The sequence below is a fragment of the Ornithorhynchus anatinus genome, chromosome 19, assembly GCF_004115215.2.
Source record: "Ornithorhynchus anatinus isolate Pmale09 chromosome 19, mOrnAna1.pri.v4, whole genome shotgun sequence".
In the NCBI taxonomy this organism is placed as follows: domain Eukaryota; kingdom Metazoa; phylum Chordata; class Mammalia; order Monotremata; family Ornithorhynchidae; genus Ornithorhynchus; species Ornithorhynchus anatinus.
This window is the reverse complement of record NC_041746.1, coordinates 13,367,472-13,394,553: the sequence shown is the minus strand read 5'-3', so window position 1 is coordinate 13,394,553 and position 27,082 is coordinate 13,367,472. Positions and strand designations below refer to the sequence as shown.

Sequence of the window (27,082 nt, the reverse complement as noted above, 5' to 3'; positions counted from 1 at the left end):
CTTAAGGATTGGGAAAGCAGAGAATTTCCAACACAAGATATTTAGGGTAACTGGAAGGAAGCTAAAGGATAAAATAATAATTGAGGAATGTGAATAATTGGAAAAACAAATATTAATGATCTATTAATAGGTCCACCGTGAATTATCTGGCCTTCAGGTACTGGTCAGTCACTTATTTGTTTAGTGAAAATAACTAAAGGGATTGTGAAGCGTAGGTATGAGCTCCCTAGACCGACTATCTCAGTGGGGATAGAAGACAAGGCAATCCTTCAGTCAGCAGTATTTATTTAGCACCGCCTTTAGGCAAAGCATTGCCCAAGCTCCTGAGAGAGATAAATAGAGGTGAGAGCCACAAACCCGTTTCTCAAAGAGCATACAATCTTAATAGGGGAGATAGCCACAAAGGAATTGACAAGTAGGGGAAAAAAAGGAAAAAGAGAATGAATATATGGATAGGAAAAAAATAAGTGCTTAAAGAGAAAAATGTAAAATGTGTGTGTTGTGTGTGAGAGAGAGATGAGGGATTGTTGAATGAGACACACTGAAAATTAGCATAGGAGGACCAAAGAGTATGAGCTGGGGTTTAGTGAGAAGAGAACAGATAAGTGATAGGTGGAGAACTGATTGAGTGCTTTAAAGCCTCAAGTTTTTGCTTGATGTGGCAAGGAATTGGTAACCACTAGAGGTATTTGAGGGGTGGGAAGATACCTTGACAATATCGTTCAAGGAAAATTATCCTTTTACAGCATTGGTTGTGGGGCTGGAGAGGTGGGGCAGGAAAAATCAGTAGGGTCAGTACCTGAGTGGCAGCTGAGAGGCCCAGGCTAGACTAGACCAGACCAGTCCACGCTGGACCAGACCAGGCTGGAGAGGTGCCACACATCTCTACCCCTTACTCCTCAATCAGCATTTCATCCATGGAGTCTAACCCACCTCCTCTTGCAGGGTTCACTGTCTTTCCTGCCCTCACCCCCAATCCCGGCAGAGCAGTTCCCCCACTCAGATTGCCTCCCACCCCCACTCAAGAGCAGACCACATTCCTGGCACACTGCAGCATCTGCCCCACCTGCAGCTGCCATCCTGCGGTGGAGATTTTTGCAGATGGGCACCCTGTCGGGCTGAAGGGTGGCACAGTCACAACAGAGAACTCGCCGCTTCCACATTCAGACTGGAAGTGCCCCTCTGGCCCTTTTTTTAAATTTTTTTTGCCAGAACCATATTCCCGTGAGCCCCAGTTTACTTCAGCTCTGCCCCTGCCCTCAAAGTGAGGGGATTCCCCAGCCAGTGAGGTACTACAGGGATATCAGACCTGGGTTTGAATCCAGCTCTGCCACCTGTCTGCTGGGTGACCTTGGGCAAGTCACTTAATTTCTCTATGCCTCAGTTTCTTTGTTTGTAAAATGGGGTTTAAATACACGGTTTCCCTCCCCCTTAGACTTGGAGCCCCATGTAGGACAGGGACTGTGTCTGATCTGGTTGTTTTGTATCTACCCCAGTAATTAGCACAGTGCTTCACTTATGGCAAGCACTTAACAAACACCATTACCATTAATAATATTAATAAGTGGGATTTTACTAAAGTATTATTGTTGCTGTTAATATTGTTATCATCATTCCTCATCCTTTACCCTCTCCTTCTCTGGCTACGTTGACTTGCAGGTAACTAGCAGAGTGTAACTAACTAGCAGAGTCACTGAAGTTATCTCCAGCGTGACCTAACTCCATTTGGGTTGTCCCCCTGATTTCAAATTGGAATTGCAACACTTTCAAAAAATAAATAAATGTGGTACTGAAGGTGCACATCATTAGGATGGGAAGCAGCATGGCCTAGTGGAAAGAGCACAGACCTGGAACTCAAAAGACCTGAGTTCTAAGTCTGACTCCATCACTTACCTGCTGTGCGACTTTGAGCAAATCACTGAACTTCTCTGTGCCTCAGTTCCCTCATCTGCACAAAGGGGATTCAATACCTCTTCTCCCTTCTACTTAGACTGTGAGCCTCATGTGGGACCCGATAATCTTGTATGTACTCCAGCACTTAGTACAGTGCTTGGCACATAGTAAGCGCTTAACCTAAGCCACAATTTCATTAATTATTGGGGGCACTTAGCCATTCTGTCCCACTAGGAATTGAAACTTCAGGAACCTTTTTTTGTGGATTATTTTCCAGGAGAGTAAAAATATTCATTTTAAGGAGTAACAGGTTTAGTTATATAGACCTGTGTTTCTGCCTTAAGGGTTAGGAACATTGTCTGTGTACTTTTGCTCAGAACCCAACACTGCACCTCCTCCAGACAAACACGAACACGATTGTGGTAGTGGTGATGATGATTCTGACATTGGGTCACATTGGGTTCGGGAACTGTTTGTTCAGCCAGCCCCAAGTGCCTGGGTTCTTTGATCTCCCAGGTGTTCTTTAACCTCAATTTAAAAAGGAAAATTGAGGTACCTGGTGGGTTGAAAATGCCCAGGTTGTTCATCTACGGTTTGTGTTTCATTTTAGGATCTGACAAATGGACGTCCTTAGAAAGAAAGCTCTTCAGCAAAGCACTAGCCACTTACAGCAAAGACTTTATTTTTGTACAAAAGATGGTAAGAAGTTCTTTTTGGTTCTCTCCCTTATTTGGATGATGTTTTTCAGAATACTGAATGATGCATGATTATACTCACCCTGTTTTCTTCCTGATTGCTCGATTTTGGTGTTCGGGATATTTGCAGATGGGCAATATATGATTTGGGGGAGAGATGAGGTTCAAACTTTTTATGAGGGAACTGGCCGCAGTTTTCCTTGTACAGTGGAGAAATTGGAGCTTCCAGGGGTCCGGGACCATCTGCTACTCGTCATGACTCCTCTTGTACTTTCATTTTGGTCAAGTATAAGGTTACGGGAGAAGCAGCCCATGCTCCTGTGACCTCAGGTCACTGTGATAACCATCATTCCCCACACAGGTGGAGAACCTTCATCCAAGGCCAGCCCGGCTGGAGTCGTGGTTGCAGGGTTTGCTGGGATGAGAGGATCACTGCCTCACATTCCTGGGGAGATGCCATACACGTGGGCCATGTTGGTGCACAAACAGACACGCGGTGGACTTCTGGGACTTCAGTCCACACTGTGTATATGGGAGTGGGTGGGCACAGCAGAAACCCAGACCCTGGGCCATAGCCTCCACCCCCCAACACTCAGCACTCTGGGCTCTAAAGGTTTGGAAGGGAGAGGGGAAAGGAAAGGAGATGTCTAAATCCAGCTCCCATCTGACACTAAGGTTTTTTGATCCCCCTGCCATAGACCTACTGGGTTTAGGACTATAAGATTAGCTTTCATAAAGGCCAGCTTTGAAGCCTTTGATACTTTGACTGTCCTTGTTACCTGGTGGACAGCGACTTCCTCCAAGTCCTTGAGGGCAGACAGCATGGGGATATCCATGGTTTTTGGTAAAGATCAAGTTGCTTCTTTGGAACTTCCCCCATGGATCCACTTACCCCAGGGGAAAAAATCTCTGCCAAGGAAATTAAATTTACCAAAAAGCATGTCCACCGCCCCCCACCCCACCCCATTTCTCTCCCTCTCACCCTGGGAGTGAGAGGGAGAGAATCTCCCAGAAGTCCCAGAGTCTCATTGCGTGTCTGTTTGTGCACCAACATGGCCCACGTGTATGGCATCTCCCTGGGAATGTGAGGCAGTGATCCTCTCATCCCAGCAAACCCTGCAACCACGACTCCAGCCGGGCTGGCCTCATAAGTTCCTGCAGTCCACAGACAGTAAAGTACAAGTCACTGCTCTCTATTTACTCAGATAATTGTCTCCACCAGATAATCCTCACTCTCTGATTTTTGAGGAGGAAATACAAGTTTTGTTTTTTAATTAGTGATAGCGGTATGCATCAGGGTAGAAATAAAATTAGGGTCAATACACCGTGGATATGGGCTCAAGCCACCTTAGGAGAGTACAGGGGAAGTAAATTCTCTCTTACTTCCCTCTTCCCATCTCCCCTCCTTTACTTTTCCTTTTTTTCTTCCCTTTTTTCATCCTCCAGTTATTTTCCCTCATTTTGGGGTCACAAGTGTTCAATTATTCAATCTTATTGCCTCCTATGTATTTTCAAGGCAGAGGGAGAGCCAGTGTCCATATTGTTAGGCTTATGCATTTTTGCAAGCCTATTTTAAGTGCACTTTTTTCCAGCTGTTAACACAGATTCTATCCAGAAGTTTTCTCCTGACCCATTTTGACTTCCCATAGTCACTTCCTGCACTCAAAAGAGGAATGTGTGACATGAACTCTACTATACTGCTCCCCTGAGCTTGTGATTATTAGTGTCGTCGGAGGGCAAGGTTAACCCTCACAAGGATTTGTTATGCTTCTTAGAGTCAGATTCTTTGTTCGTGCATTAATAACCCCATTGTTGTGAGCATAAAGAGCATTAACTCTGGGTGCTTCTGGGAGATGATGGTCAAAGCCGGTCTTTATGAAAGTCAGTCTTATAGTCCCAAACCAAGGTCTGTGGCAGGGGGCCAGAAAACCTGAAAGCCAGATGGGAGGTGGATTTAGACATCCTCCTTCCTTTCCCCTCTTCCTTCCAATCCTTTAGAGTCCAGAGTGCCCAGTGTCGGGGGGTGGAAGCTATGGCCCAGGGTCTGGGTTTCTGCTGTGCCCACCCAAGCTACTCCCACAAAATACAGTGTGGGCTGAAGTCCCAGAAGTTCAATTGGGCGACTGTGCCCCTAAATCACCAAGCCTGAATAGAGGGAACCTGCAGAGGAAAAAAGAAGACTCAAAGGCAATGGGGGGATCTGTCTGTCCCGTGGGAGGTGCTGAAAAACTAAAGATCCTTTAAGCCAGACCCCATATTTTAATAATGGGGGGTTCAGCCTTGGGTGGTTGCACCTAGGGCCCCTGGGATGGATCTGAGGCAGAGAATAGGAGATCTGATCTGAGCAGCTTGCCTAGTGGATAGGGCACGGGCCTGGGAGTCAGAAGGACCTGGGTTCTAATGCAGACTCCACCACTAGTCAGCTCTGTGACCTTGGGCAAGTCACTTAACTTCTCTGTGCCAGTTACCTCATCTGCAGAACGGGGATGGAGTTTGAAAGCCCTGGGTGGGACATGGACTATGTCCAACCTGATTAGTTCGTGTCAACCCCAGCGCTTCTTACAGTGCCTGGCACATGGTAAGCACTTAACAAGGACCGTTTAAGAAAAAGCTGTCTTGGGGTGGTACATTGTCATCAAGCGATACACCCCATTCCAGGAAGCAGTTATGTCCACTTAGGTATGGGGGCCGTGTTCTGTACGTGCAGGTCGTCTGCCTTGGCCTGGGCTAAAAAGGGTTAGCAGGGTGTCCCGCCCATAGAAAGCTGTGGAACCCACACTGCACCACTCCTTCTCCTTGAAGTTCTGGGCCATTTCTTTTCCGTTCTAAATGCAGAGGTTTCCCTTAGGTCTTTCTAGAGCCTTTTCTCGCTACTGGCACTTAGTACAGTACCTCAGCACTTAGTACAGTGCCTGGCACATAGTAAGTGCTCCACAAATACCATTTTTTAAAAAAAACAACACCCGAGAGCAAGTGTTCAATAGAAGTTGCCAGCCTGAGACCGCTGTTCTATGGTCCTCAATCTCAGGTGAAGTCTAAGACGGTGGCCCAGTGTGTGGAGTATTACTACACGTGGAAGAAGATTATGCGCTTGGGACGGAAACACCGGACACGCCTGGCAGAAATCAGGGATGACTGCTTGGTGAGTGCAACCACAGACTTTTTCCAGGAGTAAGGGTGGGCTGCCGGGGATACTAGAAAGCTTGGATTTGCCAGACCTAGGCATGACAGGGATCTATCCGCTAGGGCGTGGAACACTCCTCCTCTGGAGTCAGCCGATCAATGGGACTGAAGGATTGCCCACTGTGGCAGAGTCTTGGGCTGGACACCCTTGGTAGGGGGCAGAAGGGGGAGAAAACCCATCTCCTCCCCAGAGATGTTCTCTAGCTGATGCCCTTTAATTAAGCTGGTGGTGGTTCTTTAATATTTCACAGATCTGCCTCTCTCTCTCTCCTACTTCAGCCACCACATGGTTCACCGCTCTGTCATGGCCACTATATTGAACTTCCTGCATCTAGCTTTTTCTCTCGTCTATCTTACGTACAGTTGTCCTTTTTATCTTTCCAAAATTTCAGTCAGAGCACATCGTACCCACCATCGAAAGTCCCAGTGGTTCCCCTTTGTTTCTTATATAAAACATAGACTCCTAACCATTGCTTTGGAGGTGCTCCATTAGTTGGCTCCTTTGCACTTTTCTGCTCTCCTCTTGGGCTCTTCATTCCTCCCAGGCAAATCTGCCAACTGTCCCTTCCTCTTGACCAGCACTTGCTTTCTACTGGGAGAAGTGCCAGTGCTAATTAGACTGTCTAATTCCCACTTGTGTATTTTTTCCCAGCACTTAGTACAGTGCTCTGCACCCAGGACTACTGCTACTATTATGGTACTGTGAATTCTGACGCTACTCCTGGTCTCCAACACTGAATCACTGCCCCTGGTCCCAGCCACCATGCTCAAGTATTCTGGGGAAGGGGTATGTTTGAGAAATGGGAGCCCTTTCTATTCCCAGTATCAATTGGCTGTGGGCAGGGCAGCGTTTGTTTCCAGAACTATTAGTCTTCCCTTTCAGCTTTTTGAGGGTTGGAGGGTTCTGGGAGTGATTGAAGAGATGCCTCCCAGGAGGCTCGAAATTCTGCACTCAGGACCCACTGCCTCCTAGGCTTCTGCTGAGATCCTGTCCCTCCACTCAGCCCCCGTGGCCTCGGCCATATCCCTGGTTAGCACCTCCCTATCCCCGCCCCTAAGGAGCTCAAGGAGTAAGGCTAGCCCCCAGAGTTCTGTTAGAAGAAGTTCTAGAGCTCCAGTAAGACGTGGCACCACTTAGACTCTGTTTTTGACTTGCCCGCCTCTGACCTCCCGTGGCTCACTCCCAGGCCCCTGACTGGAATGGCTTTCCCCCTGCCCATTGCCACCTGACACCCCACTGCTCTTTTGAAACCTTCCTAAGAAGAAACATTCCCTATTGAATCCCTCAACCATTCTAGTCATGCCATCCCTTCAGCCGACATTCAAATATTCAGGCGTTTATTTATTCACATGGAACGATAAATAGTTGGAACACCCTTTGTACGCAGAGTCACCATATAAGGTGCTCGGTAAAGTATAATAAAAGTTAAACACACAGCATTTAGAACAGTGCTTGGCACTTAGTAACCGCTTTACAAGTACCATAATTATGAATTATTTTTAGGCATGCACTAAATTAAGGGAGTTTACAGTCTCATGTGCGCATTGTTAATATATAGTCTCTCGCTTTTAATTTAGTGCATTCTAATAATACTAATAATGCATAATTATGATACTTGTAAAGTGGTTACTATGTGCCAAGCATTGTTCTAAGCACTGGGGTAGGTACAAGTTAATCAGGTTGGACACAGTCCCTGTCCCACGTTGAGCTCATATTCTTCATCCCCATTTTTTACAGACGAGATAACTGAGGCACAGAGGCATAAAGTGATTTGCCCAAGGTCATACAACAGACTTGTGGTGGAGCTAGGATTAGAACCCAGGTCCTTCTGACTCCCAGCTCTCCCCCCCCCCCCGGTGCTCCTTCCACTAAGCCATGTTGCTCTTCCCTCCACAAAATCATAAACACCTCCAGGGGAGGGAATCACATCTTTTACTTCTTTTGCTCATTCCCATGCACCCAGTAGGCACTGAATAAATGGTACTATTTTAGACAGACAAGTAGACTTAACATTCCCATGGCAGAAGTCAATCCATGGAGGTATAGATGTGTGCAGAGCATTGAACTCAGCACTTGGATTAGCACAACAGAAGTGAAAGACACAGAGCCAAGAGTGTACAGTCTAACGGAGGAAGACATGAAGGCATAAATGATTGAGAGGGAGCAGGAGGAGATTGATTATGCAGGCAGAGTCCAGCCTGACAGGCACTCCCAGCTGGGAGCAGGAGACCTGATTCTGAGTTGAACTCAGGGCTTGACCTAGAACCAAGACCTAAGACCATCATGGCCGGGTTTTAGAAGGGTCAGACTTGGATCGTGAGCTGTAGAACTCCCAACACTCGCCCAGAAGGCAGGAAGGAAGTGGCCCTGATCTGCCAGCTCTGATTCTATCCATTCCTGCCTTGGTGCAGTACAAGATAGAGCAGTGGCCACAAAGAGTTAATGGCTTCTAGAAATGTGGTATTATTCCCTATTCCAGAGAGCCATCTCCTGATTATTTCTTTTGAAGGATGTATGGAACACCAAGTGAGATTTTGTAGCATCATCACCGTCAACAGTATTTAGTCATGGAGAATCTTTTTTGGGCAGCACAGTTTTCAGAAAATTATTAGGTGCATTTAAGACTCATGGAGAGGGAGGAGAGACACCGTTTGATCATTTGGTAGTAGAGCAGTTCTCTTTTATTCAGGCACCGATGACCAGTTCATGGACTCCCCCAGATCCAGTTTTTCTTTCTCGTTCTCTCTTCTACCTCTGATATTTTAAGGAAGCTTGTCTTCTCATTAGCATCTCTACCAAATGGAGATAAAGGACGGGAAAGGAGATGGAACTCAAATGAGGACTCATTTTTCATATTTATCCATCGGTCTGCTAAGAGATTTGTTCGGGGGAAAGGTCGATAGTGTGGGTGGTGCAGGAATTCTCTGGATCGTGAAGGTATGCTGTGTCTTGAAATAGGTATGCGTTTCAGTGTCTTAGACATAAATTGGCCAAACTGCAGGTCTGCATATATGGTAATTGCTGTCGTTTTGCATTTTCTGTTTGCCTCTCTTCACCCTTTATTTGTCAGTGAAAGTCCCCTTTTCATGTTTTTTGTAAAACAGTATATTGGTTTTGTACATGAATGCAACGGGGAGGGAGAAAGAGTGAATTGCTGGGTTATTTTAATGGTACTTATTAAGCACTTACAATGTGTCAGACACTTTTCTAAGCGCTGTTAGGTCAGAAACATTCCTTGTACCAAATGAGGCTCACAGTCTAAATAGGAGGAAGAACAGGTATTTAATCCTCATTTTATGGTTGAGGGTATTGAGGCCCAGAGAAGTTAAGTCAATTGTCCAAGGTCACACAACAAGCAATTGTCAGAGCCGGAATTAGAACCCAAGTCCTCTGACTCCCAGGCCCATGCTCTTCTCATTAGGCCACACTGCTCCCACCTCTTGACATTCAGTGCTGGGAATATTGGTCTCCATTTTGGACTTTCTACCAACGGAATGTGTACTTTAACTTGTTTATGGAGATGATGACTGCCACCATCTTTACACTCTCATCTGTAAGCTGGTAGTAGCCCAAGTAAGATGGCTGACGGGAGCATGGAGGGGATGGAGCTAGGTCTGGGCTAAGGCACCTCCTGGACTGCTTCAGCAGCTGGGGCTCCGGTCGGGAAGGAGGTGAAGAGAGAAGATGCTAGGGACGGAAGAGGAAAGTGGGGGGAGAACAGGTAGGAAGGGAATTTCCTGAGCCCCAGCTGTATTTAGAAGGGCCGTTCCGTTGGCAGACATGGAACTTGAGCCCCTGCAGACTCGTGGGGAAAGGGGCCCGGAGCGGAGAGAGCAACACGGAGCACTTGTGTAACCCTCTTTGGCCCATTTGCAAAATTAACTTGGTGCGGGGCTGGGCCGGAAGTGTCAACACCCTAAAAGTAATGGTCTGTGAGTTTGGGAATAATAAAAAGCTTATGTGGAAAGATGACTCAAACCTGCAAAAACAAGAAAATCTTGATTTAAGGCCAACGTGGTAACTAACTCAAGTCACCTTTCAGGGCCCCTGGAAATAGCAACATGTACTATAATCATTTAAACCCCCCCGAAGCCAGTTGCTCGTCAGAAAATGGAAGCTGTGTAGCCTAATGGAATGAGTATGGACTTGGGAGTCAGAGGACCTGGGTTCTAATGCCGGCTCTGGCACGCACTTGTCTGTGTGACCTGAACCTCTCTGTTCTCTCTTCTGCTTACTGAGAGCCCCATGTGGGACAGGGACTGTGTCTTACCCAATTAAATTGTATCTACCCCATTGCTTAGAAGAGTGCTTGACACACAGTAAGTGCTTAAAAATACCATAAAGAAAAAGTGGGCAAAGCAAGGAAAAATTTGATGGTCGTTTCTTCACCAATAAGCAATTGCCTGTGACGGTGTTGCCATTTAGGATGCCGCTGAAGGTGGAGGAGCAGTCTAAAGAATTTGCACTTCAAAACTATAATGAAGGGGGATGACCCACTTTCCCTGAAATTTCTTGCCCATTGCCCTGCAGCGTAATGGCTGCACAGAGAGATGGTTGACAGAGGTGGGGGACCCCGAGGACACCACAGTTGGGGAGGTGGTGTGGGAGAGAGTGAGTGAGAGAGAGAGAGAGAAGAAAAGTAAGGCAAGAATGAAAGACGTTGCTGTTAGTGTCCAGGCCCTACAACCAATTAGTGTTATCAATCAGTAGGATTTATTGAGTGCTCATTCTGCAGAACACTGTACTGAGCTCTTGGGAGACTGCAGAGAGTTAGTAGACACAGTCCCTGCCCTCAATAGACCTGCCAATTTAGTAAGAGTGGCAGAAACAAAGATAAATTACAAATGAGGGGAAGCCACAAAGTTTAAAGATACGTTCATAACTGCCACAGAGGGGCAGGGGAGGAGTTGGTGAGTCCCTAAGCACTCAGGAGATACGGAAGTTCTGAATTGGCAGTTTGGCAGGGAAATAGCATGGGAGCATGAGAGATTAATTAGGGAAGGCCTCCTGGGGGAGATGGGATTTCACAAGGGCCTTAAAAATGGGGAGAGCAGTGCGTCTGTTAGATGTGAAAGGGGAGGGGATCTCAAGGTAATAGGGAGGGTGTCAGTGGCAAGAGAGACGAGAATGAGGCTCAGTGAGTAGGTTGGATCGGGAGGGGTCGAATGTGTGAGTTGGGGTGTTGTGGGAAAAGAACCGGGCTAAATAGTAGGGAGAGAGCTGATTGAGGGCCATAAAGCCAGTTGTCAATGGGCAACCATTGAGAGTTCTTGAGGAATGGGGAGACCTATGCAAAACAAAGCTTTAAAGCAAATCATCTGGGCAGGAGGGCATAGTTTGATCTGGATAGGAGAACTGAGAAGGGCTGGAGGCGGGGTGATCTGTGAGGAGGCAGATGCAGTAGTTGAGTCGGGATATGATAGGGGCTCGCACCAACGTTGTGGCCGTCGGGCAAGGGGAGTCAAGGATAATGCGAAGGTGTGGCGGGCTTGAGAACCCGGAAGGGTGACAGTGTTTGTCAGTGGCAATGGGAGGATTTGGGAAGGAAGATGACAAGTTCAGTTGTGGAGAGGTTGAGCTTGAGATGCAAGTGAAACATCCATGTAGGGTGTTCTAGAGGCAGGAGGACATGCAGGACTGCAGGAAAGGAAAGAGGTCAGGGGCAGTGAAGTCGATTGAGGATTCTTCAGGTCAAAGTGTTTGTTAAAGCCTTGGGTGTGAATGAGTCCCCTGAGGGAATAAGTGCAAATTAAGAATAGAAGGGGATCCAGAACTGACCTTGAGGCACCCCCACATTTAGAGATTGGGAGGCAGAGGAAGAGCCAGAAAAGGTGACCAAGAAAGTCTCTCTTTAAATGACTGTTTTTTCACATTAAAGTAGGTGGGCGTTAAAACTCACCAACGATTCAGATTGCAGCAAGAAAAGAGCCTTCCTCCTGAGAGCCTTGCCCGCGCCTTTCCGTCCTCGGCAAATGCCTATTCACGGCCACCTCCCTCCCCCGAGTCAGGCAGGAATAGACTGTGCTTCCCAGAAGTCAGGAGGTCAGGGGAATCTCCCTCTGGCCTGTAGAGAACCGAGACTGCACCATGTACTTTCACATTCCCACTGCTCCACAGTGGCATTTGGGCTCCAGAAATTGGCCCCCACCCAACCCTAGCCCTATTGCCACCATCACCCCCAACACGACTTGGCCTTGGCATAGAGTAAGGCTTAACAAGTACCATGATCATAGTAATAACCACTCTGCCTAACATTGCCCCCTGGAATGTGGTCTTTGGCCAGTGGGGAAAGACTGGATAGCCCAGCCAGTCCGGCCTTTGAAAATTTTTGGGTGGGAGAGCAGGAAGGGTGGGAGGGCACCGGCGGCAGGGGGCATGGGGAAGTCCGACACAGTGGCAGGGTGTTGGTAAAAACCTGCTTTCAGACTCCCTCCTTAGTCACTCTTAGCCCAGTGGTCAGATCACACTGCCTCTTGGCTCCTACGGCCCAGAGGAAATGGTTTGAGGGACTTCGGTCTGCAGACAACTGTTTCTCAGTCCTGTCCCACCCTCTACCACAACCCAACCCTTTCACACTTCTCCCTCAAATTCATGTTTATTGCCTTCTCATGTATTTTTCCCATTTAAACTGATTTTAGCTCAATTAATTTATAAGGAGCAACATATGTGCAGCCTACTGTATGTAATAATAATAATTATGGTATTTGTTAAGTGCTTACTATGTGCCAGGCACTGATCTATGTGCTGGGGTAGTTACAAGATAATCGGGTTGGTCACAAACCCTGTCCCACATAGGGCTCACAGTCTTAACTCCCATTTTACAGAGGAGGGAACTGAGGCACAGAGAAGTGAAGTGACTTGCCCAAGGTCACACAGCAGACAAGTGGCAGAGCTGGGATTAGAACCAGTGACCCTCTGACTCCCACCACCATGCTCTATCCACTAGGCCATGCTGCTTCTCATAATCTCTGCCTTCTTGATCTCTGCCATCAAGGAGTTTTAATCGTAGTCGGGGGACAGATGGTAAAGATTTACAGATAGGAGGAAGAAGAAAAAGTGGATATGATGTGAATTTCCATTTAAATAGCAGGCTGTGTAGGATACATATGGAAGTTTGGGGTGAACACAGGCCTTGGGAGTCAGAGGACCTGGGTTCTAAATCCAGCTCTGCCAATTGCTTGTTGTGTGACCTCAGACAAAATCACTTAACTTCTCGGGGCCTCAGTGACCTCATTTGTAAAATAGGGACAAACTCCTCTTCCCTCCAGTTTAGACTGTGAGCCCCATATGGGGCAGGGGCTGTATCCAAACTGATAAACTTGTATCTAACCCAGCTTTTAGACTAGTGCGTGACACAGAGTAAGCATTTTACAAATACCATTAAAAAGGAAAAAAAAGTATTAGTGGCTCGTAAGCATATGCGTGCTTCGGTGGTGCAGTGTCAGAGTTCCAGTTAGGTGGATGTAACCTGGGGAGATTAGAGACGAAATGGAAAGGCTTCTTGGAAACACAATTTCAGAAAGACTTTGAAGATGGAGAGAGCAGTGGTATGTCAGATATGAAATGGGAAGGAGCTCCAGGTTTAGGGAAAGGTATGATGACTATTTCGGTGACTCTTTCTAATGTCTGTCTCTCACGCTAGAGTGTAAGCTTCTTGTGGGTAGGGAACATGTCACCGTAATAATAATGATTCCAGTAGTAGTGATAATAATTATTTGTGTTTACTCTGTGCCAGGCATTGCCAATTGGGGTAGATTACAAGATAATCAGGTCAGAGCCAATCCTTGTCCCTCATGGGACTCACGGTCCAAGTAGAGGGGAGAGTAGGTACTTCATCCCCATTTTACTGTTGAGAAAGTGTGGCTTGGGAGATAACTGACTTGCCTGAAGTCACACCGCAGTCAAATTGGGGGAGTCAGAATTAGAACCTAGGTCCTCCGATGCCTAGACTTGTGCTCTTTTCACGAAGTGACACTGCTTTTCAAGCATTTAGAATAGTGCCCCAAACTTAGTTGGGGGCTGGGAGGTGGGGGGCGCGGTGGGGGGGAGACTCAGTAAATGCTATTACCAATACCCTAGTCCCCGCCCTGAAGAGTGCACAGTCAACAGAGGGAAATATGTCCTGCCCTTCTTTTCAGCAAAGGAATTTTAATTATTTCTATGCGGAACACATCCTGAAATGAGGAACTCTGTGAGACCTCTATACAGAACAGGATTGATCAAATGAATAATCCATGACAAGGTGAGCTGGTCACCTCTGTACCTAACCAGCACCTACTTTCTGGGGCTTCTATATGATTTGCCTTGAAGGCAGGAAATAGAAATGGAAATCACAGACTACAGGAGAAGGGGAGGAAAGGCAAAGTGATTGTAAGTTCCTCAAGTGCAGATCCATGTCTTCTACTTTTATTGAATACAGGCATACCCACGAGGCATAAAATCCGGAGTTACGTCCGGCACTAATTGCTGACGTAGTCCAGGAATCCGAAAGCCCTGTGAGATCTTATGTCCATTTGCTACAGGGAATTCAGTTCCCTCCCCAGCCCCTCCCCACGTGTTGCTCAATTCCTACTCTGCCTTGCTCTTAGCCCTTTTCCTCCCCATCTGGACTCCTGACTTGGCCCCTCCCTCTCCTATCTCCCCACAAGCCCCTTCATTTAAACAAAACAAAAAAGCCTGAGGTCCTTACGTCTTTCTGATAAACGAACCTCACTCCCAACTTCTGCTGGTCTGTAGCAGCAGGCCCGGAGCTGCAAGGTGGTTGGGGTGGTGCTGGGAAGTGGTTAATCCTTGCAGCCTCTGGAGGGTATGGAAAGGAGGGGAGAGGGATTGATGGCGGTTACAGTAGGGGGTTGGGGGATTCCCGTGGGAGTGGGGGAATCCATCGGCCAAGCAGGGACCCACGGGAGCAACTGCCGAGTCTGCGGAACCCAGGCCCTGGGAGAGAGAGATCGGAGCCTGACTGAGGGCAGCGGGACAGTCTGGGCGTACGGAGCTCAGGTGAGAGTAGCTGGGGAGACAGGAGTGGAAGGGGATCAAATTGGGGTGCCTGGGCGTCAGCAAAGTCCCTAGGAATAACGGAAGGGTGAGGGGTAAGGTGGGAGAGGGACGGAATCCCCAGGGTGTATTTTACTTATCCCTAGGATTTGACCGTCAGGTCAGGATCAGGAAATTGACGGTCTTGCAGTCGGTGGTATTAATTGAGTGTGTACTGTGTGCAGAGTATTGCACTAGGCGCTCAGGAGAGTACAGTGTAACAGAGTTGATCGGTTCCCTGCCCACAAGTCTACAATCTAGTCTTTTGGAAATATATCCCTCGATGCAATGGTTTATGCCCACCTTTTCTAGGAACATGTGAAATACGATCTGTGGGGTTCACCTGTGGTTTCCAAATGCCCAGTGTACTACTCTGCACACAGTAATTGCTCAGCACATTCCGCTGATAGTCTGCTGCTTCTCCTTCAGAGCTGGTGTCCCAAGACAACTAGTAACTGAAGAGCATTTCCGAGAATGCTTACTAAACTAGCGAGAGGATTTCTGCATCTGTCAGCACTCACTCTGTAAAATGCCCCTCTTAGACATGTTCTTGTAATCCTTTGAGTGTTGAGGTAGGCCTAAGTACAGAGGCTTGCGCAGGTCCTAGATTTAGCATTCGTACTCAGTCGGCCCTTTTAGACCAAGCACACACACCCTTAACCTGAACGGCAGATATCCCAGGTAGGCTAAACTTGGGGTACTGCAGTTCTCTCAGGCTGGGGGGGTGGGGGGGGCGTCGTGAGTATTCTGCTTCCTTCCCTCCTCTTGGGACACAGATGGCCATCCTGCCTTCTCACCCGCCTTCCTCCCCTTGGGGATGTTGTGTTTGCGACTTGGAGCACACCTGACACCTTTTGGACACCTTAGTAACAGGATATCTCTGAAGTCCATGCACAAATAGAGCCACCCTCTTCTCAACTACTTTAGATCAGTCACTCTCGATGGTTTTTCTGTGGGTGGTTTATGAGAGCGTCTGAGTTTTTCCAGACTGAGAGCTTTCTCTTTCTGGTTCACATCCCCATTTTTCTTCACCCTCCTGTCTCCCCACAGACAGCTCCTGGGTGGATGTTGAGCTGCACCTGCTCTCAACTAGAAAATGTTGTCTTAGGAAGTGTTCTTCAGATCTTTCTTAATCCTCCTCGGAGTGTGAAAGTCAGATGCTAAAAGGAGCTGGATTCCTCAGCGGTGTATTCCGAGCCGGGTGGGAAAATCAGTTCCAGGGTGCTCAGCGGACCAGCCAGCAGCGCTGAATCCCAAGAGAAAGAGACTTAGACCTTAGGCTATCCAGGACCCAGGTCTCTCCTGCTCTGGAACCAGTGTGAAGGAGACGGAGGAGACGGAGACAGATCCATCTCCCTCAAAAGGCCTGTGGCAAAATCTCCTAAAGCTTAATGTTACCTTATGTGGGAAAACCAATCTGTGTGTCCTCGTCTCTTCTCATTCCTCCCATTGTCGCTCTCCTGTCTCTTCTACCCCCAGCCCACCCTTCTCACCGATGTCCTGCTGTGCTTTGCAGTATCAGTTTTCATCTTCAGTGAAAATTAAAATTTTGCTGTCTTTCTTTTTTGTTATTTTCCCTTCCAGACTAGTGGAGAAGAGGAGGATTTAGAGGAAGAGGATGACCTGGAAGAAGATAGAAAATCAATAAAAGATGAGAGTGAGATGCAGAAATCTCCCGAGCCACCTCCCATACCCCTCGTTGCCCCCATGGAACTGCCTCCACTTCAGAGCCTCGTGCATCCTTCAGTTTCATTTATCTGTGAAATGCCCAACTGCGGTGCGGTACGTGGCTTCCCTGGGGAACACTGGGCTGGAAGGAGTCTCCCTGGGGCCCTGTTTCTGCCCGGGCTCTAGAACCCTGGGCTACCTGGGACTCAGATGGGGCTGCTCCTCCCCTTCTGCCGGGGAGCCAGGGAGAAGGCAGGCAAACCAAACCAGGGAGAGTTGGCAGCCCCCAACCCACCCTGAAACTGTGGGCTTTTCCTGCTTCCCACACCCGGAGCAGTTCCCGCAATCCCAGGCAGAGAGTGGGGAAGGAGTGAGGGAGCCAAGTGGGGCTGGGCCCAGGTCCATTGCTTTTCTGTGGTATGTGTTAAGTGTTTGCTCTCAATCAAGCACTGTTTTAAGGGGTGGGATAGATGCAAGTTAATCAGGTCAGATACAGTCCCTGTCTCATAAGGGGCCAACAGACTAAGTATTGACTCCCCATTTGGCAGTTGAATAATCACCCGTTGTTGGTGATGGCCTTTGGGCTTTGGCCCGAAAGAGCTGGCTCCTGCAGGCTGTTACCATTCTGGACTATGTATCTTTTTTGCCCTCATATAGGCACTCCGTGCCACCCAAACTCTGCAGTCCCTTGTTCAAGTCCTCATGGGTGGGGCTTGGGACTAGGGGCCACAGCTGTACTGAGGCCTCTGGTGCCTCACCTGCACCCCAGCCCTTTCCTGAATTCCCCATAATGCAGGCATAAAAACAATCATATTAATGATAATAGTTGTGGGTATTTGTTAAGTGCTTACTGTGTGCCAAGCAGCAGGTTAAGAGCTGGGGCAGTAGAAGCTAATCAGGTTGGATGTCGTCTTTGCCCCACAAGGAGCTCACGGTTTAAGTAGAACAGGTATTGAATTCCCATTTTGCAGATGAGGAAACTGAGACATGGAGAAGTTCAGTGCCTTGCCCAGAGTCACACAACAGGCAAGTGATGGAGCCGGGAGTAGATTCGGGGTCCTCTGCCTCCCAGGCTCGTGCTCTTGCTGTACCAGCGGGCGAGGGTTGCCACAGCTTGCTGGGGGGGAAACCCAGCTGGCAATGGCACTCTGTGCCCGAGCAGACTGCTGCTTCGGAGACCGAGCACTTCCACTTTGTACAGCGCACGTCATTTTACTCTTTCTGCGGAACAAGAGAAAATGCATATGAGTGGCAGCAGGAGGGAGCTCAGTTGGACATGAGGAGGAATGTTTGACTGTCAGACCCATCGGGGGGTGATGCAATATTGAACCAGGCTGCTGAAGGTCTTTGTGGTACCTCTGTTCCTGAACTTATTTAAAAAGATTGAAAGTAGTAATCACACTTGGTTTTGATGGAGCACTTTTCATTTTCCCACAGTTCTTTCCCAACAGCTATCTCATCTGATCCCCGCAACACCCCTGTAAGGTACCGAGATGTTGGTTTTGTTTTCCCCATTTTATCATCGAGGAAACTGAGGCACAGAGAGGTTAAGCAGTGCCCCCAAAATCACACAGCAGGCCAACGACAGAGTTAGGTTTTCTAACCTTCATTTATTCGTTCAGTTGTATTTGTTGAGCCCTTATCATGTGCATTCTACTAAGCACTTGGGCAAGTACAATAGAACAGTAAACAGACACACTCCCTGTCCACAATGAGCTTACACTCTGGAGGTGGGGAGACAGACATCAATACAGATAAATTACAGATATGTACAGAAGCACTGCAGAAGCACTGCAGGGCTGGGAGAGGGGAAGAACAAAGGGAGCAAGTCAGGGTGACTCAGAAGGGAGGGGGAGAAGAGGAAAGGAAGGCACAGTCAGGGAAGGCCTCTTGGAGGAGATGGGCCTTTGATAAGGCTTTGAAAGAGGGGGAGAGTAATTGATCCGAGGAGGGAGTGTTCCAGGCCAGAGGCAGGACATGGGCAAGGGGTCCCAGATCCACGCTCTTTCCACTAAATCACATTGCCCCTAATCAAAGAGTAGCGACCTATATGTTTTGATTAGCTTAGTCATTCACCTTTCTGGCCCTCTCCAGTTCTAAATTCCTTTGATTCTCCACAGTGCATGTTAAGAAGATTCTTTTGAGTTGGCAAGGGTTTTGCTTGCAGGAATTGTATACCAAAATTAGAAAGAACCAAATGCCAGTTTCATGCTGGAAAAACTGAAATGGAAAACTCAGTGGATTTGCATGCAGGCGAGAGTGTTGTTTTGAATGACTGAGATGCAGAAAGGGCCGGGAAAGCCCCCTATGCTTTGTTTCTGGTTTTGTAAGTTGCAGCGCTTCAGACTCAGCCACCGGGGTTCACCTTGTGTGATATGGTTGCAATGTAGGAGGAATAAGTAGGATGTGGTTTACAATCATTTTTCTACTGATGGAATTTGTTTAGCAATCAGATGCTTCCAGAAAGTTGTTCTCAATTATATTATCCATTTGCTGTCAACTTATTACTAAGTGTAGTTTTTTCCCAGGAGTCAGTTCAATAAGGTGATAGTTTTTAGCGACTCAAAGAGTAGCAGGAAAGGAACCCCGTCTTGGTTTTTTTGCCTTTTCTAACTGGTCATTGTTACACAAAGGCAGGTACAGGTCCGCAGACTGATTTTGTTGAAATTTAGTTTATAGTATCCAACAGTATATGCCCTCGACTTCATCAGTACCGTAGTCTTGCCTAGGTCATACACTAGAGCACACCGTCCTCTGAGCAGGACATATTCTAAGGGTCATGCATTAAACCTCTTTCCAAATGAAAGGAAAAGGCTCACTCTTGAGGTTTTTGTTTACAGTACTGGTTGTATTTATTAAGCACTTATATGTGGTAAGCACAGTACTGAGTGCTGGGGCAGCAGTCTTTAAATTGTAGGGTATCTTATAGAGCGAGTTGTCAAAACAACAGAAGATGATCAACTGGAGATGGTTTTTTCAGTAAGTATTTATCTTAAAGAGGTTTTGCAGAGAGCTCTGTACACTTTAGCGTTACTAATAATATTCCAGCACTTGTACTTAGTCATGAAGAAGCCCAGTTTCCTCTCCCGGATTATAGATGTGACATCACTGCCTCTCTTCCCCAGGTGTTCAGCTCCCGGCAGGCCCTAAATGGACACGCCCGCATTCACGGCGGCACCAACCAGGTGACCAAAACTCGCTGTGCCGTTCCTCCCGCCAAGCAGAAATCAGGGAGTCAGAGTGGGTACTGTTCAGTGAAGAGCTCCCCGGCTCACAGCACAACGAGTGGTGAGACGGATCCTACCAACATCTTTCCTTGTAAGGAATGTGGCAGGTAAGTAAATGGGCTTTGACACTGGGCGTTCAGATTTTTCTTCCAAAGGCTCTCTGCTGGCATCCAAACCTTGATTGCCAGGGTCTTTGTGCCCACAGAGGACAGGGTCAGTGAGAGCTGCATTTCTCCTTTCCCACAGTCCGATCTCTACTCACCTACTGCCCAAGGCTTGCCATTATGCCCTCTGGGTGCTTAGTGAAAACACATGGAGTGAATGGCTGGCACCGCCGTATTTTCTCCTCTGCACATGATCACAAAGGACGTTTTCCACTGTCCATTTGATCATTCTATCCAATGCTCCATTATGAGTGAAACAACCACAGCTAGCCAGTATGGATGTAGCCCTATAAAGGAGAGTGTTGAAGCCTCATTTTTTCTCCCTCTGGCCAGTCAAGAGGCTTTAGTTGTTGTATGATCTTTCTCCATTGGCCTATCTATTGTTTAATGACCCCCAGAAAACTTAAAAAGACTTCTAAAGTTGGTTTTAAGCATTCCAGTTGGTCTCCCCCTTTCTCTGACATTTCTGACACACTCATCAGGTCGGTCAGCTACTTAGAGTCAGGTTCCGGGAATCCGTAAATACAGTAGTTGCCATAGATTCCCTTTGCAAAACTAATGAGTTACTGATAGCCGTACTATCCTGGAAACCTGTCAACTGCTTGAAACAAGCTTTAGAAAGTATTCTTAGCAGAACTGTGTTGTGCTACACCCAATTCACAGCTATGTTTGGTCATCACGTCCCCCTGTTTTTCCATCATATTCTATTCAAGTCGTACTCTAAAATTTCACGGTCTAGCAGAGATGCCTGTACTTACAAATGACGATTTCAGTGTTGTAGCTGTCATTACTTCCTCTTGTTGCAATTAAGTCTAATTTCCCTGGGTTAAAACTGCCTGTCATCATCCTTTATGGTAATCCTCCTATGTGAACACAGTTAAAGTGTCTCTCAATGAAAATGTTTCTTTTGCCGTCAGTTAGAGCAGAGGTTCTTAAAATCAAAGCTGATGGATCTAGTCTCATGTTATTTTTTATTGTTTTTCCATCACTGGAAATAGGAGAATTGTGTTTGAGAAAAGGAAATGCAAAGTATAGTCTGCACCTTCACCTGATGTGAAAGGCAGCCTCGGGTCCTGAAGTAATCATTAAATCCACGGAGTACGGAGTATTGAACTAAGCACTTGAGGGAATACAGTCGAGTTAGAAAACATGCTTCTTTGCCCTTAAGCTTACAGTCATTTGATTTTACTTTTCAGTGTTGGCTTGTTTATTCCTAGTTGTCTTGCCTGATTTTACTTCCTCCTTTTCCTTTCATCAACCTAGACAAATTAGAGAGTTTGAATCCAGCAGGTGGAGACAAAGGTCATTTTGTGTTAAAGCCTAAAAAGGAAAGCTTGGTTATGTTCTGCCTCTTTTTCAGCACTAGAAAAACCCCCACTGAAATGTTGAATTTTTAATCATTCATGTTTCCTCTCAAGTTCCCTGTGGTATGGTTTCTGTTATGTTAGGATTTTTGATTTAATCACTCTTTTTGCTTGGTTTTAAAAACCTTTATCACTTGGAATCTAAAATGAAATGTGTGAGATGGGGGCACAAATAATTATTTTTTTAAACTTAAGGAGAAACTGAAACAGTGAGGTGTTAGCTTTGCTGAAGGTCACTTAGTGACATTTGCAGTCAGAAATAGGATTCAGGGTTCCTGATGCCTTGAGAAGTGCTAAAGAATTAGATATTTTGCCCGCAATGTTGTCTTTTGCATAGTAGAATGCTGTTGGGCAAAGAAGATAAATGGCCTCTAGCTTCTCAGAGGGTTTTAACTTGTTTTAACATGGAATGTTTGGGTTTAGTGATTGAGAGCTTTGACTCTGTCGATTACTCTGTCGATTCCAGAAGTAGGGATGGAGGGGAGGGGATTTGTTTTCCTCCAACCATAGTAAATGGTGCAGTGTCTTCAGCATCGGCAAGATTTTGAAATCCGATGGCGTGCTTTGACCACAAACTGGAATTTGGAAAATGTGATGAAAGAAGCGACGGTCAGGCCCCGACTCCAAAGTGATAAGGTTGTTTTCTCTGATACTTCAGGGTGTTCTTCAAGATCAAAAGCCGCAATGCTCACATGAAAACTCACAGGCAACAGGAAGAACAGCAAAGGCAAAAGGCGCAGAAAGCTGCCGTTGCAGCCCAGATGGCAGCCACCATTGCCAGGACTACTGGGCCCGTTGGCCATGGGCTCATTCCCCTGGATCACTTGAGTCTAATTAAACATGTGGAGGATGTCGATATCCTCGACGATGATGTCGTTCAAGAGTTAGGAGGGGTTATGGGAGAGACTGAAGTCGGGGAAACTGATCTCCTCCTGGATGACGAAGATACAGATCTACTTCCAGGTGACACTGAATTGTAAATATACAGCTGTCTCAGACAATGCAGGCTTACTGCGTTACATCCCTGATTGATCAGGAAACCTGGACTGCCAGTTTCTAGTGCAGCAATTTTACACGCTCTGTTTAAAAAGTGGTCGCTTTCTATTCAGGTCCAGACAAAAAACGTCTTTTATCTTTTTTGATTCATTTGTGTTTGGGGGAAATAATAAATAATTGGCACAAGTATCGTTAAGAGGTGTTTCATCTGGGTTACGTCTTACATGGTCTTTCCTGGCAGATAGCGAAGGAGAACTTCGAGGTCACGTTTTCATTTTGCTTCCATGAAAAGACCCTATGGCTCAGCCTTCATAATGGTTCTTTGTCCCAGAGCTTTTCCTGTCCTAGAGTGTGGTTGATTTTAGGCTTGGACTTGGATGACACTTAGCCAGGCAAGTGCGGTTTTTCTTTGGAACGCGTGACCTCATTTCTTAGTTCGCATCACACAGAGTGTCTTTGCTTGCAAACCCCCCCTTAGTTGGAAATCCTGGATTCTCTTTCGGGCTCGATTGAGCCCTTGTATTTTTCTTCTTATCCATCTTTTGGAAAATTGACCAAATGCAAAAAAAAAAAAAAAAGCTTTCACTCTCTCTGGCCTGCAGACAAAACCCATCAATCCAGTTGCAGAGGCAAATGCTGTCTGTTTTCAAGAATTCAAGGATGAGGGCTCTGAACAAGGTACCAATTTACACATTGGCCCCTTGGCAGAACACTGCTGATGATCTTTGATGTTGCTTGCTTCAATTCCCAGGAGCAGATTTCAGATCCCGTTAAGTGGATTTATGGATTAGACACTATACAGGTAGAGTCTAACCTCTCTGCATGCATCTACGGTGGTTAGTAAACATATAAATAAACCAAGCTTTGGAATTGCCAGCCCTGATTTGTATTGGGGGGGATTTCTTTCACTGGTACCTGAAGCTAGAGTAGCCGGTTTCCCAAGGGGAAAGTGTGTGTCTGTCCATGAGTGAGTTTCTTCAAGTAAAGGGGCTGCATGCAGGAAGTTTACTCCCTTAGCATTATTTCTTAAGTGTCAAAGGAGGCTTGAAATAGGAAATGGCATTTTGTTGGGTTGAAGTGGACCCAGGACCAGCTCTAGCAGGAGACCTCTTGTTTCAAGTTTCCACCTTAAAATGAATTCCTGTTACTTCCCGTTCAGGTTTGCGCAGTTAGAAATGAAAGGACACTTCTCACCATTTTACTTCTTGATGGGCAGACTTTGAAGACGACCTTGGTTTGTTGGAGTTCAGATAGTTAAGCTATTTACTTTTACAGTTCTTAAAACAACGGTGAATCATTTTTCTTGGATATTTCTGACCCCTGCAAATTGGAGGCAGTCTATCTCTGTGGAATTGGGGTGCTTCTCCTGCTCAAGGGGATTGTAACCTCAGGCAGGATTAGAGCAGGATGCCTGGGTTGGGTGGATGGGCCGGCAGCACAGAAGCCCTCACGATTAATTGTCACCTCACGGCCAAGCAGCACACAAGCAACCTGCAGTGGCAAGCTGAAAAAGTTGGGAAATGATAATATAGTTCATTTCGGTTAATTCACTCGCAAGAAATGTTTTTCAAGTCGTCTTTCCTCTCCCCTTCCAGCCCCACTTGCTTTTGAAAAATGAAAGAGTATAAAGTCGAAATGTCTGTTACTCAAACCAAGGCCAGTTTAGATGATCCCCAGAAAGGTGGCTAGCCAAACAAAACTGGACCAATGCCTGCCCAAACTATTGTTCTTCAGTTATCTTAAGGTTAAGATATCTGAACAGGGAATGGTCCGAATTGGTTTCGAGTACTTGGGGTTGAATATCATTTCCTGACGTTTTTAGATCGGACTTGTGGGTCACAAACTTTGTCTTTAACCAGAATTTTGTTCATTCAGGGCATTCTGTATTTGGCAAGGGAAGGATACCTAACATTTGAAAATAGACTATTCACGTATTTCTTCAATTTAGAAATGTGCCAGGTGCCTCCATTTTATGATTTTTGAGCTGGCTCTCTAAAGTAAAATAGGCACCGGTGGAAGTTTTCCATAGAGTATATTGTGATACTGGTACAGACTGTGATTTGAAGTAGCCAAAGAATTTCACTTAAATGAGAGGTTTCAAATCCCAGAATTGGTATTTAAAGATAATTTAGACCTAAAGCATTGACTCCATATTAAAATATTGCACTTAACTTTCTATTTTTTTTCTTTCACCGAAGCAGTTCTGCCTTGCATGTATGCCGTGTTCTAGTTTTGGATATTTTTCTTTTGTTTTCAGAATTACTTTTCTAATGTTGGATGTCCTCCACGATGGTTGTTTACTTTCAAATGTTCTCACTAGTGAAATTAGTCCTCTTTGAAAAGCTTGTATATACAAAGTTATCAAATATATTTTATGGGAAAACGCATCCTATTTTCAAGTTATATTTAACTGCTGTTATATTTTATTAGAGGAAAGGTGTAAATATTTTTTAGGAGTTCTATTGTAAAGAAAAGTATTTTTGAACAGAATTAATGTAATAAATATGAGACCTACATTTTTAAAAGTAGTAGTTGTGATTGGTTCATGTTATACCTTCATTATATTCTGTCTTTAGCCTCAAACCTGCATGGCTTTTAATTTCAGGATGTAATTTATTCTGGTTTGCACTGTAGTGATTTGACTTCATAATCTCTAATGTGTTTGTATTTTTCCAGAATGCAGTATACCTGGTACATATCAGAAAGCACTATGTATAGCATATTCAAAAAGGTTTCTTTTGTTACAAGAAAGTGTTCTATGTATATAAACAAAAGATCTTATGTAACAAGTTGGATAAAAGAGGACAGTGTTTTCTAGTGAATTTTATACTCAAGTTTTGCTAAAACTGTTCTTTAACTTGTCAGTTTTTGTTAAGATAAAAAAATATTTTAAATTAATATGGTTTTAAGAGGATTCAGGTTTTGAAAGTATATATATCTATATGGATAAACATTTATATGGAACAAGTATACTTTATAGATGTTCTTTTAAAAGTGTTTTCCTTAATGGGAACTCTGGGAGTTCCATTTTCCCCATTGATATTAGCATTTTTAGCACAAGTATTATCTTTTTTAAAACGACCGTTGTTTTTTCCGAAAGAGAACAAAGATAACTGCACCTTGACGGTCAGTAGCCTTCCCGAAAGTTGCAGGATTTGCAACACTTTTGCACACACATGTCAGGTATTATCAATCCAAATATTCCCTCTGTAGGATGGTGTCTTTGCTTCAAGGGGTTCACTCAGATTTTGCCAATGCAAATATCTGCTGTTTTGAAAAATAAATTGGTCTTTCCCTATTTGTCTTTAATTTAATTAAATTTAATTTTATGCATTTAATGGTGATAACCACAGCAAGCTCTGGTTTCATTAAAACATCTTGGTTTTTATAAACAACAGATTTTTATCATTTATATTTTACCAAATGTACAGGTTCCCTATACTGCATCCTGTTTGGTTATTTTAAAGAGCGTGATCCTACAGGGCTTCACTGTGGTGAAACTGCACACTGTTTTTGTTTCAGCAAATACCTTCCACTAAGCCTGTGATGGGCAGGGAACTTGTCTACCAACGCTGCTGTGCTGTACTCTCCCAAGCACTTAGTACCCTGTTATTCAAACAGTAGGCATTCAGTAAATACCATTGATGATGCATTGCTGACCACCTTAACTCCTCATAAGAATGAAGAGAGTAATTTATTTGCTATAACGCAGTACACGTTGGCATCATTAACTTTAGAAAATAGATTACACTACACGATCTAAATGAAAACTGTAAAATCTTATTCCTCTTTTTCACTTTTTCAGGTAAAGTCTCACTCTCTTTCTCTATCTCCCTCCAGGGCTGAGAAATTTTACTCCCCAAAGTTCTAGGGGGAATGTATCTACTAACTCTGTTATATTGTACTCTCCCAAGCACTTACAGTGCTCTGCGCCCAGTGAGCACTCAGTAAATACGATTGATTTTCGAACTGGAAAGTGCTCAAAATACTACCGATGTGTTACGGGACTAGTTTGGTTAGAATAAATCCACAGGTAATGCAAAAGTTGCATTTTAACCACTAGCTCTAACCTCTTCCTCCTAACTAAACCTTTTACCAAAGCTCAGAACAGTTGAGAAAGGTGACTTTGACTGTCATCATTTTTCCTCGGCCCTTCCAGAACCAAATAGCACAAGAGAAAGCAAAGGCTTGGATAATTTAAAAATTGTATTATCAGTCCCCTAGCTGAGATTAGATAAAGCTGAAATAAAGGCAACCTATTGGACATGGGATTTCCACATTAAGACCGAAATGCTCTGTACAACGCTTAGAGACTAACGTTGTATGAGCGCAGACAGAATATGACTTCTTGAGGACCTTGAAGACTTCTGCTAGAACAGAATGGCCTTCAGTGCACTTTGATAGTCTAATCAAGAGGTAAGTAAAGTTTTGTTAATTGTAATCAAATGCATGGGGAACAGTGCCATTTTAAGATATGTGGGGCAAGAAAGACCTGGGTTCTAATCCTGCCTCTGTCTCATCTACTGTGTGACCTTGGGCAAGTCACTTCCGTGTCTGTTACCTCATCTGTAAAATGGGGATTAAGACTGTGAGCCCCACTTGGGGTATAAACTGTGTCCAACCTGAGTATCTTGTATCTACCTCAGGGCTGAGTACAGTGCCTGGCACATAGGAGAGAGAGACAGTGACAGCAACCCACCCCAGCCTCTTTACTACCCCTGCTTCTCTCCCCTGTTCAAAACACCAGTTAGGGGTGAGAATGAGGCTGGATGGCCTTGGTATGGAGGATCTGCACAACTCCTGGGCATTGTTCCTTACAACAATGGCGACTGGAAGCCAGATCGGACCAGGATGA

The 27,082-nt window shown here is 45.6% G+C and overlaps 1 protein-coding gene across 8 annotated transcripts in view; it reads left to right on the top strand.

Annotated features, from left to right (window-relative positions):
• Positions 1 to 25,571, top strand: part of TRERF1 (transcriptional regulating factor 1) — a 200,339-nt gene extending 174,768 nt beyond the window's left edge. For all 8 annotated transcript variants that reach the window (XM_029047078.2, XM_029047086.2, XM_029047088.2 and 5 more), the window contains 5 exons: positions 2,504 to 2,592; positions 5,617 to 5,730; positions 16,393 to 16,590; positions 19,602 to 19,810; positions 21,890 to 25,571. In XM_029047078.2, the coding sequence (XP_028902911.1) occupies positions 2,504 to 2,592; positions 5,617 to 5,730; positions 16,393 to 16,590; positions 19,602 to 19,810; positions 21,890 to 22,211 (932 nt within the window). In that variant the 3' untranslated portion in view covers positions 22,212 to 25,571. The remainder of the gene's footprint in view (positions 1 to 2,503; positions 2,593 to 5,616; positions 5,731 to 16,392; positions 16,591 to 19,601; positions 19,811 to 21,889) is intronic.
• The last annotated feature ends 1,511 nt before the right edge of the window (positions 25,572 to 27,082 follow it).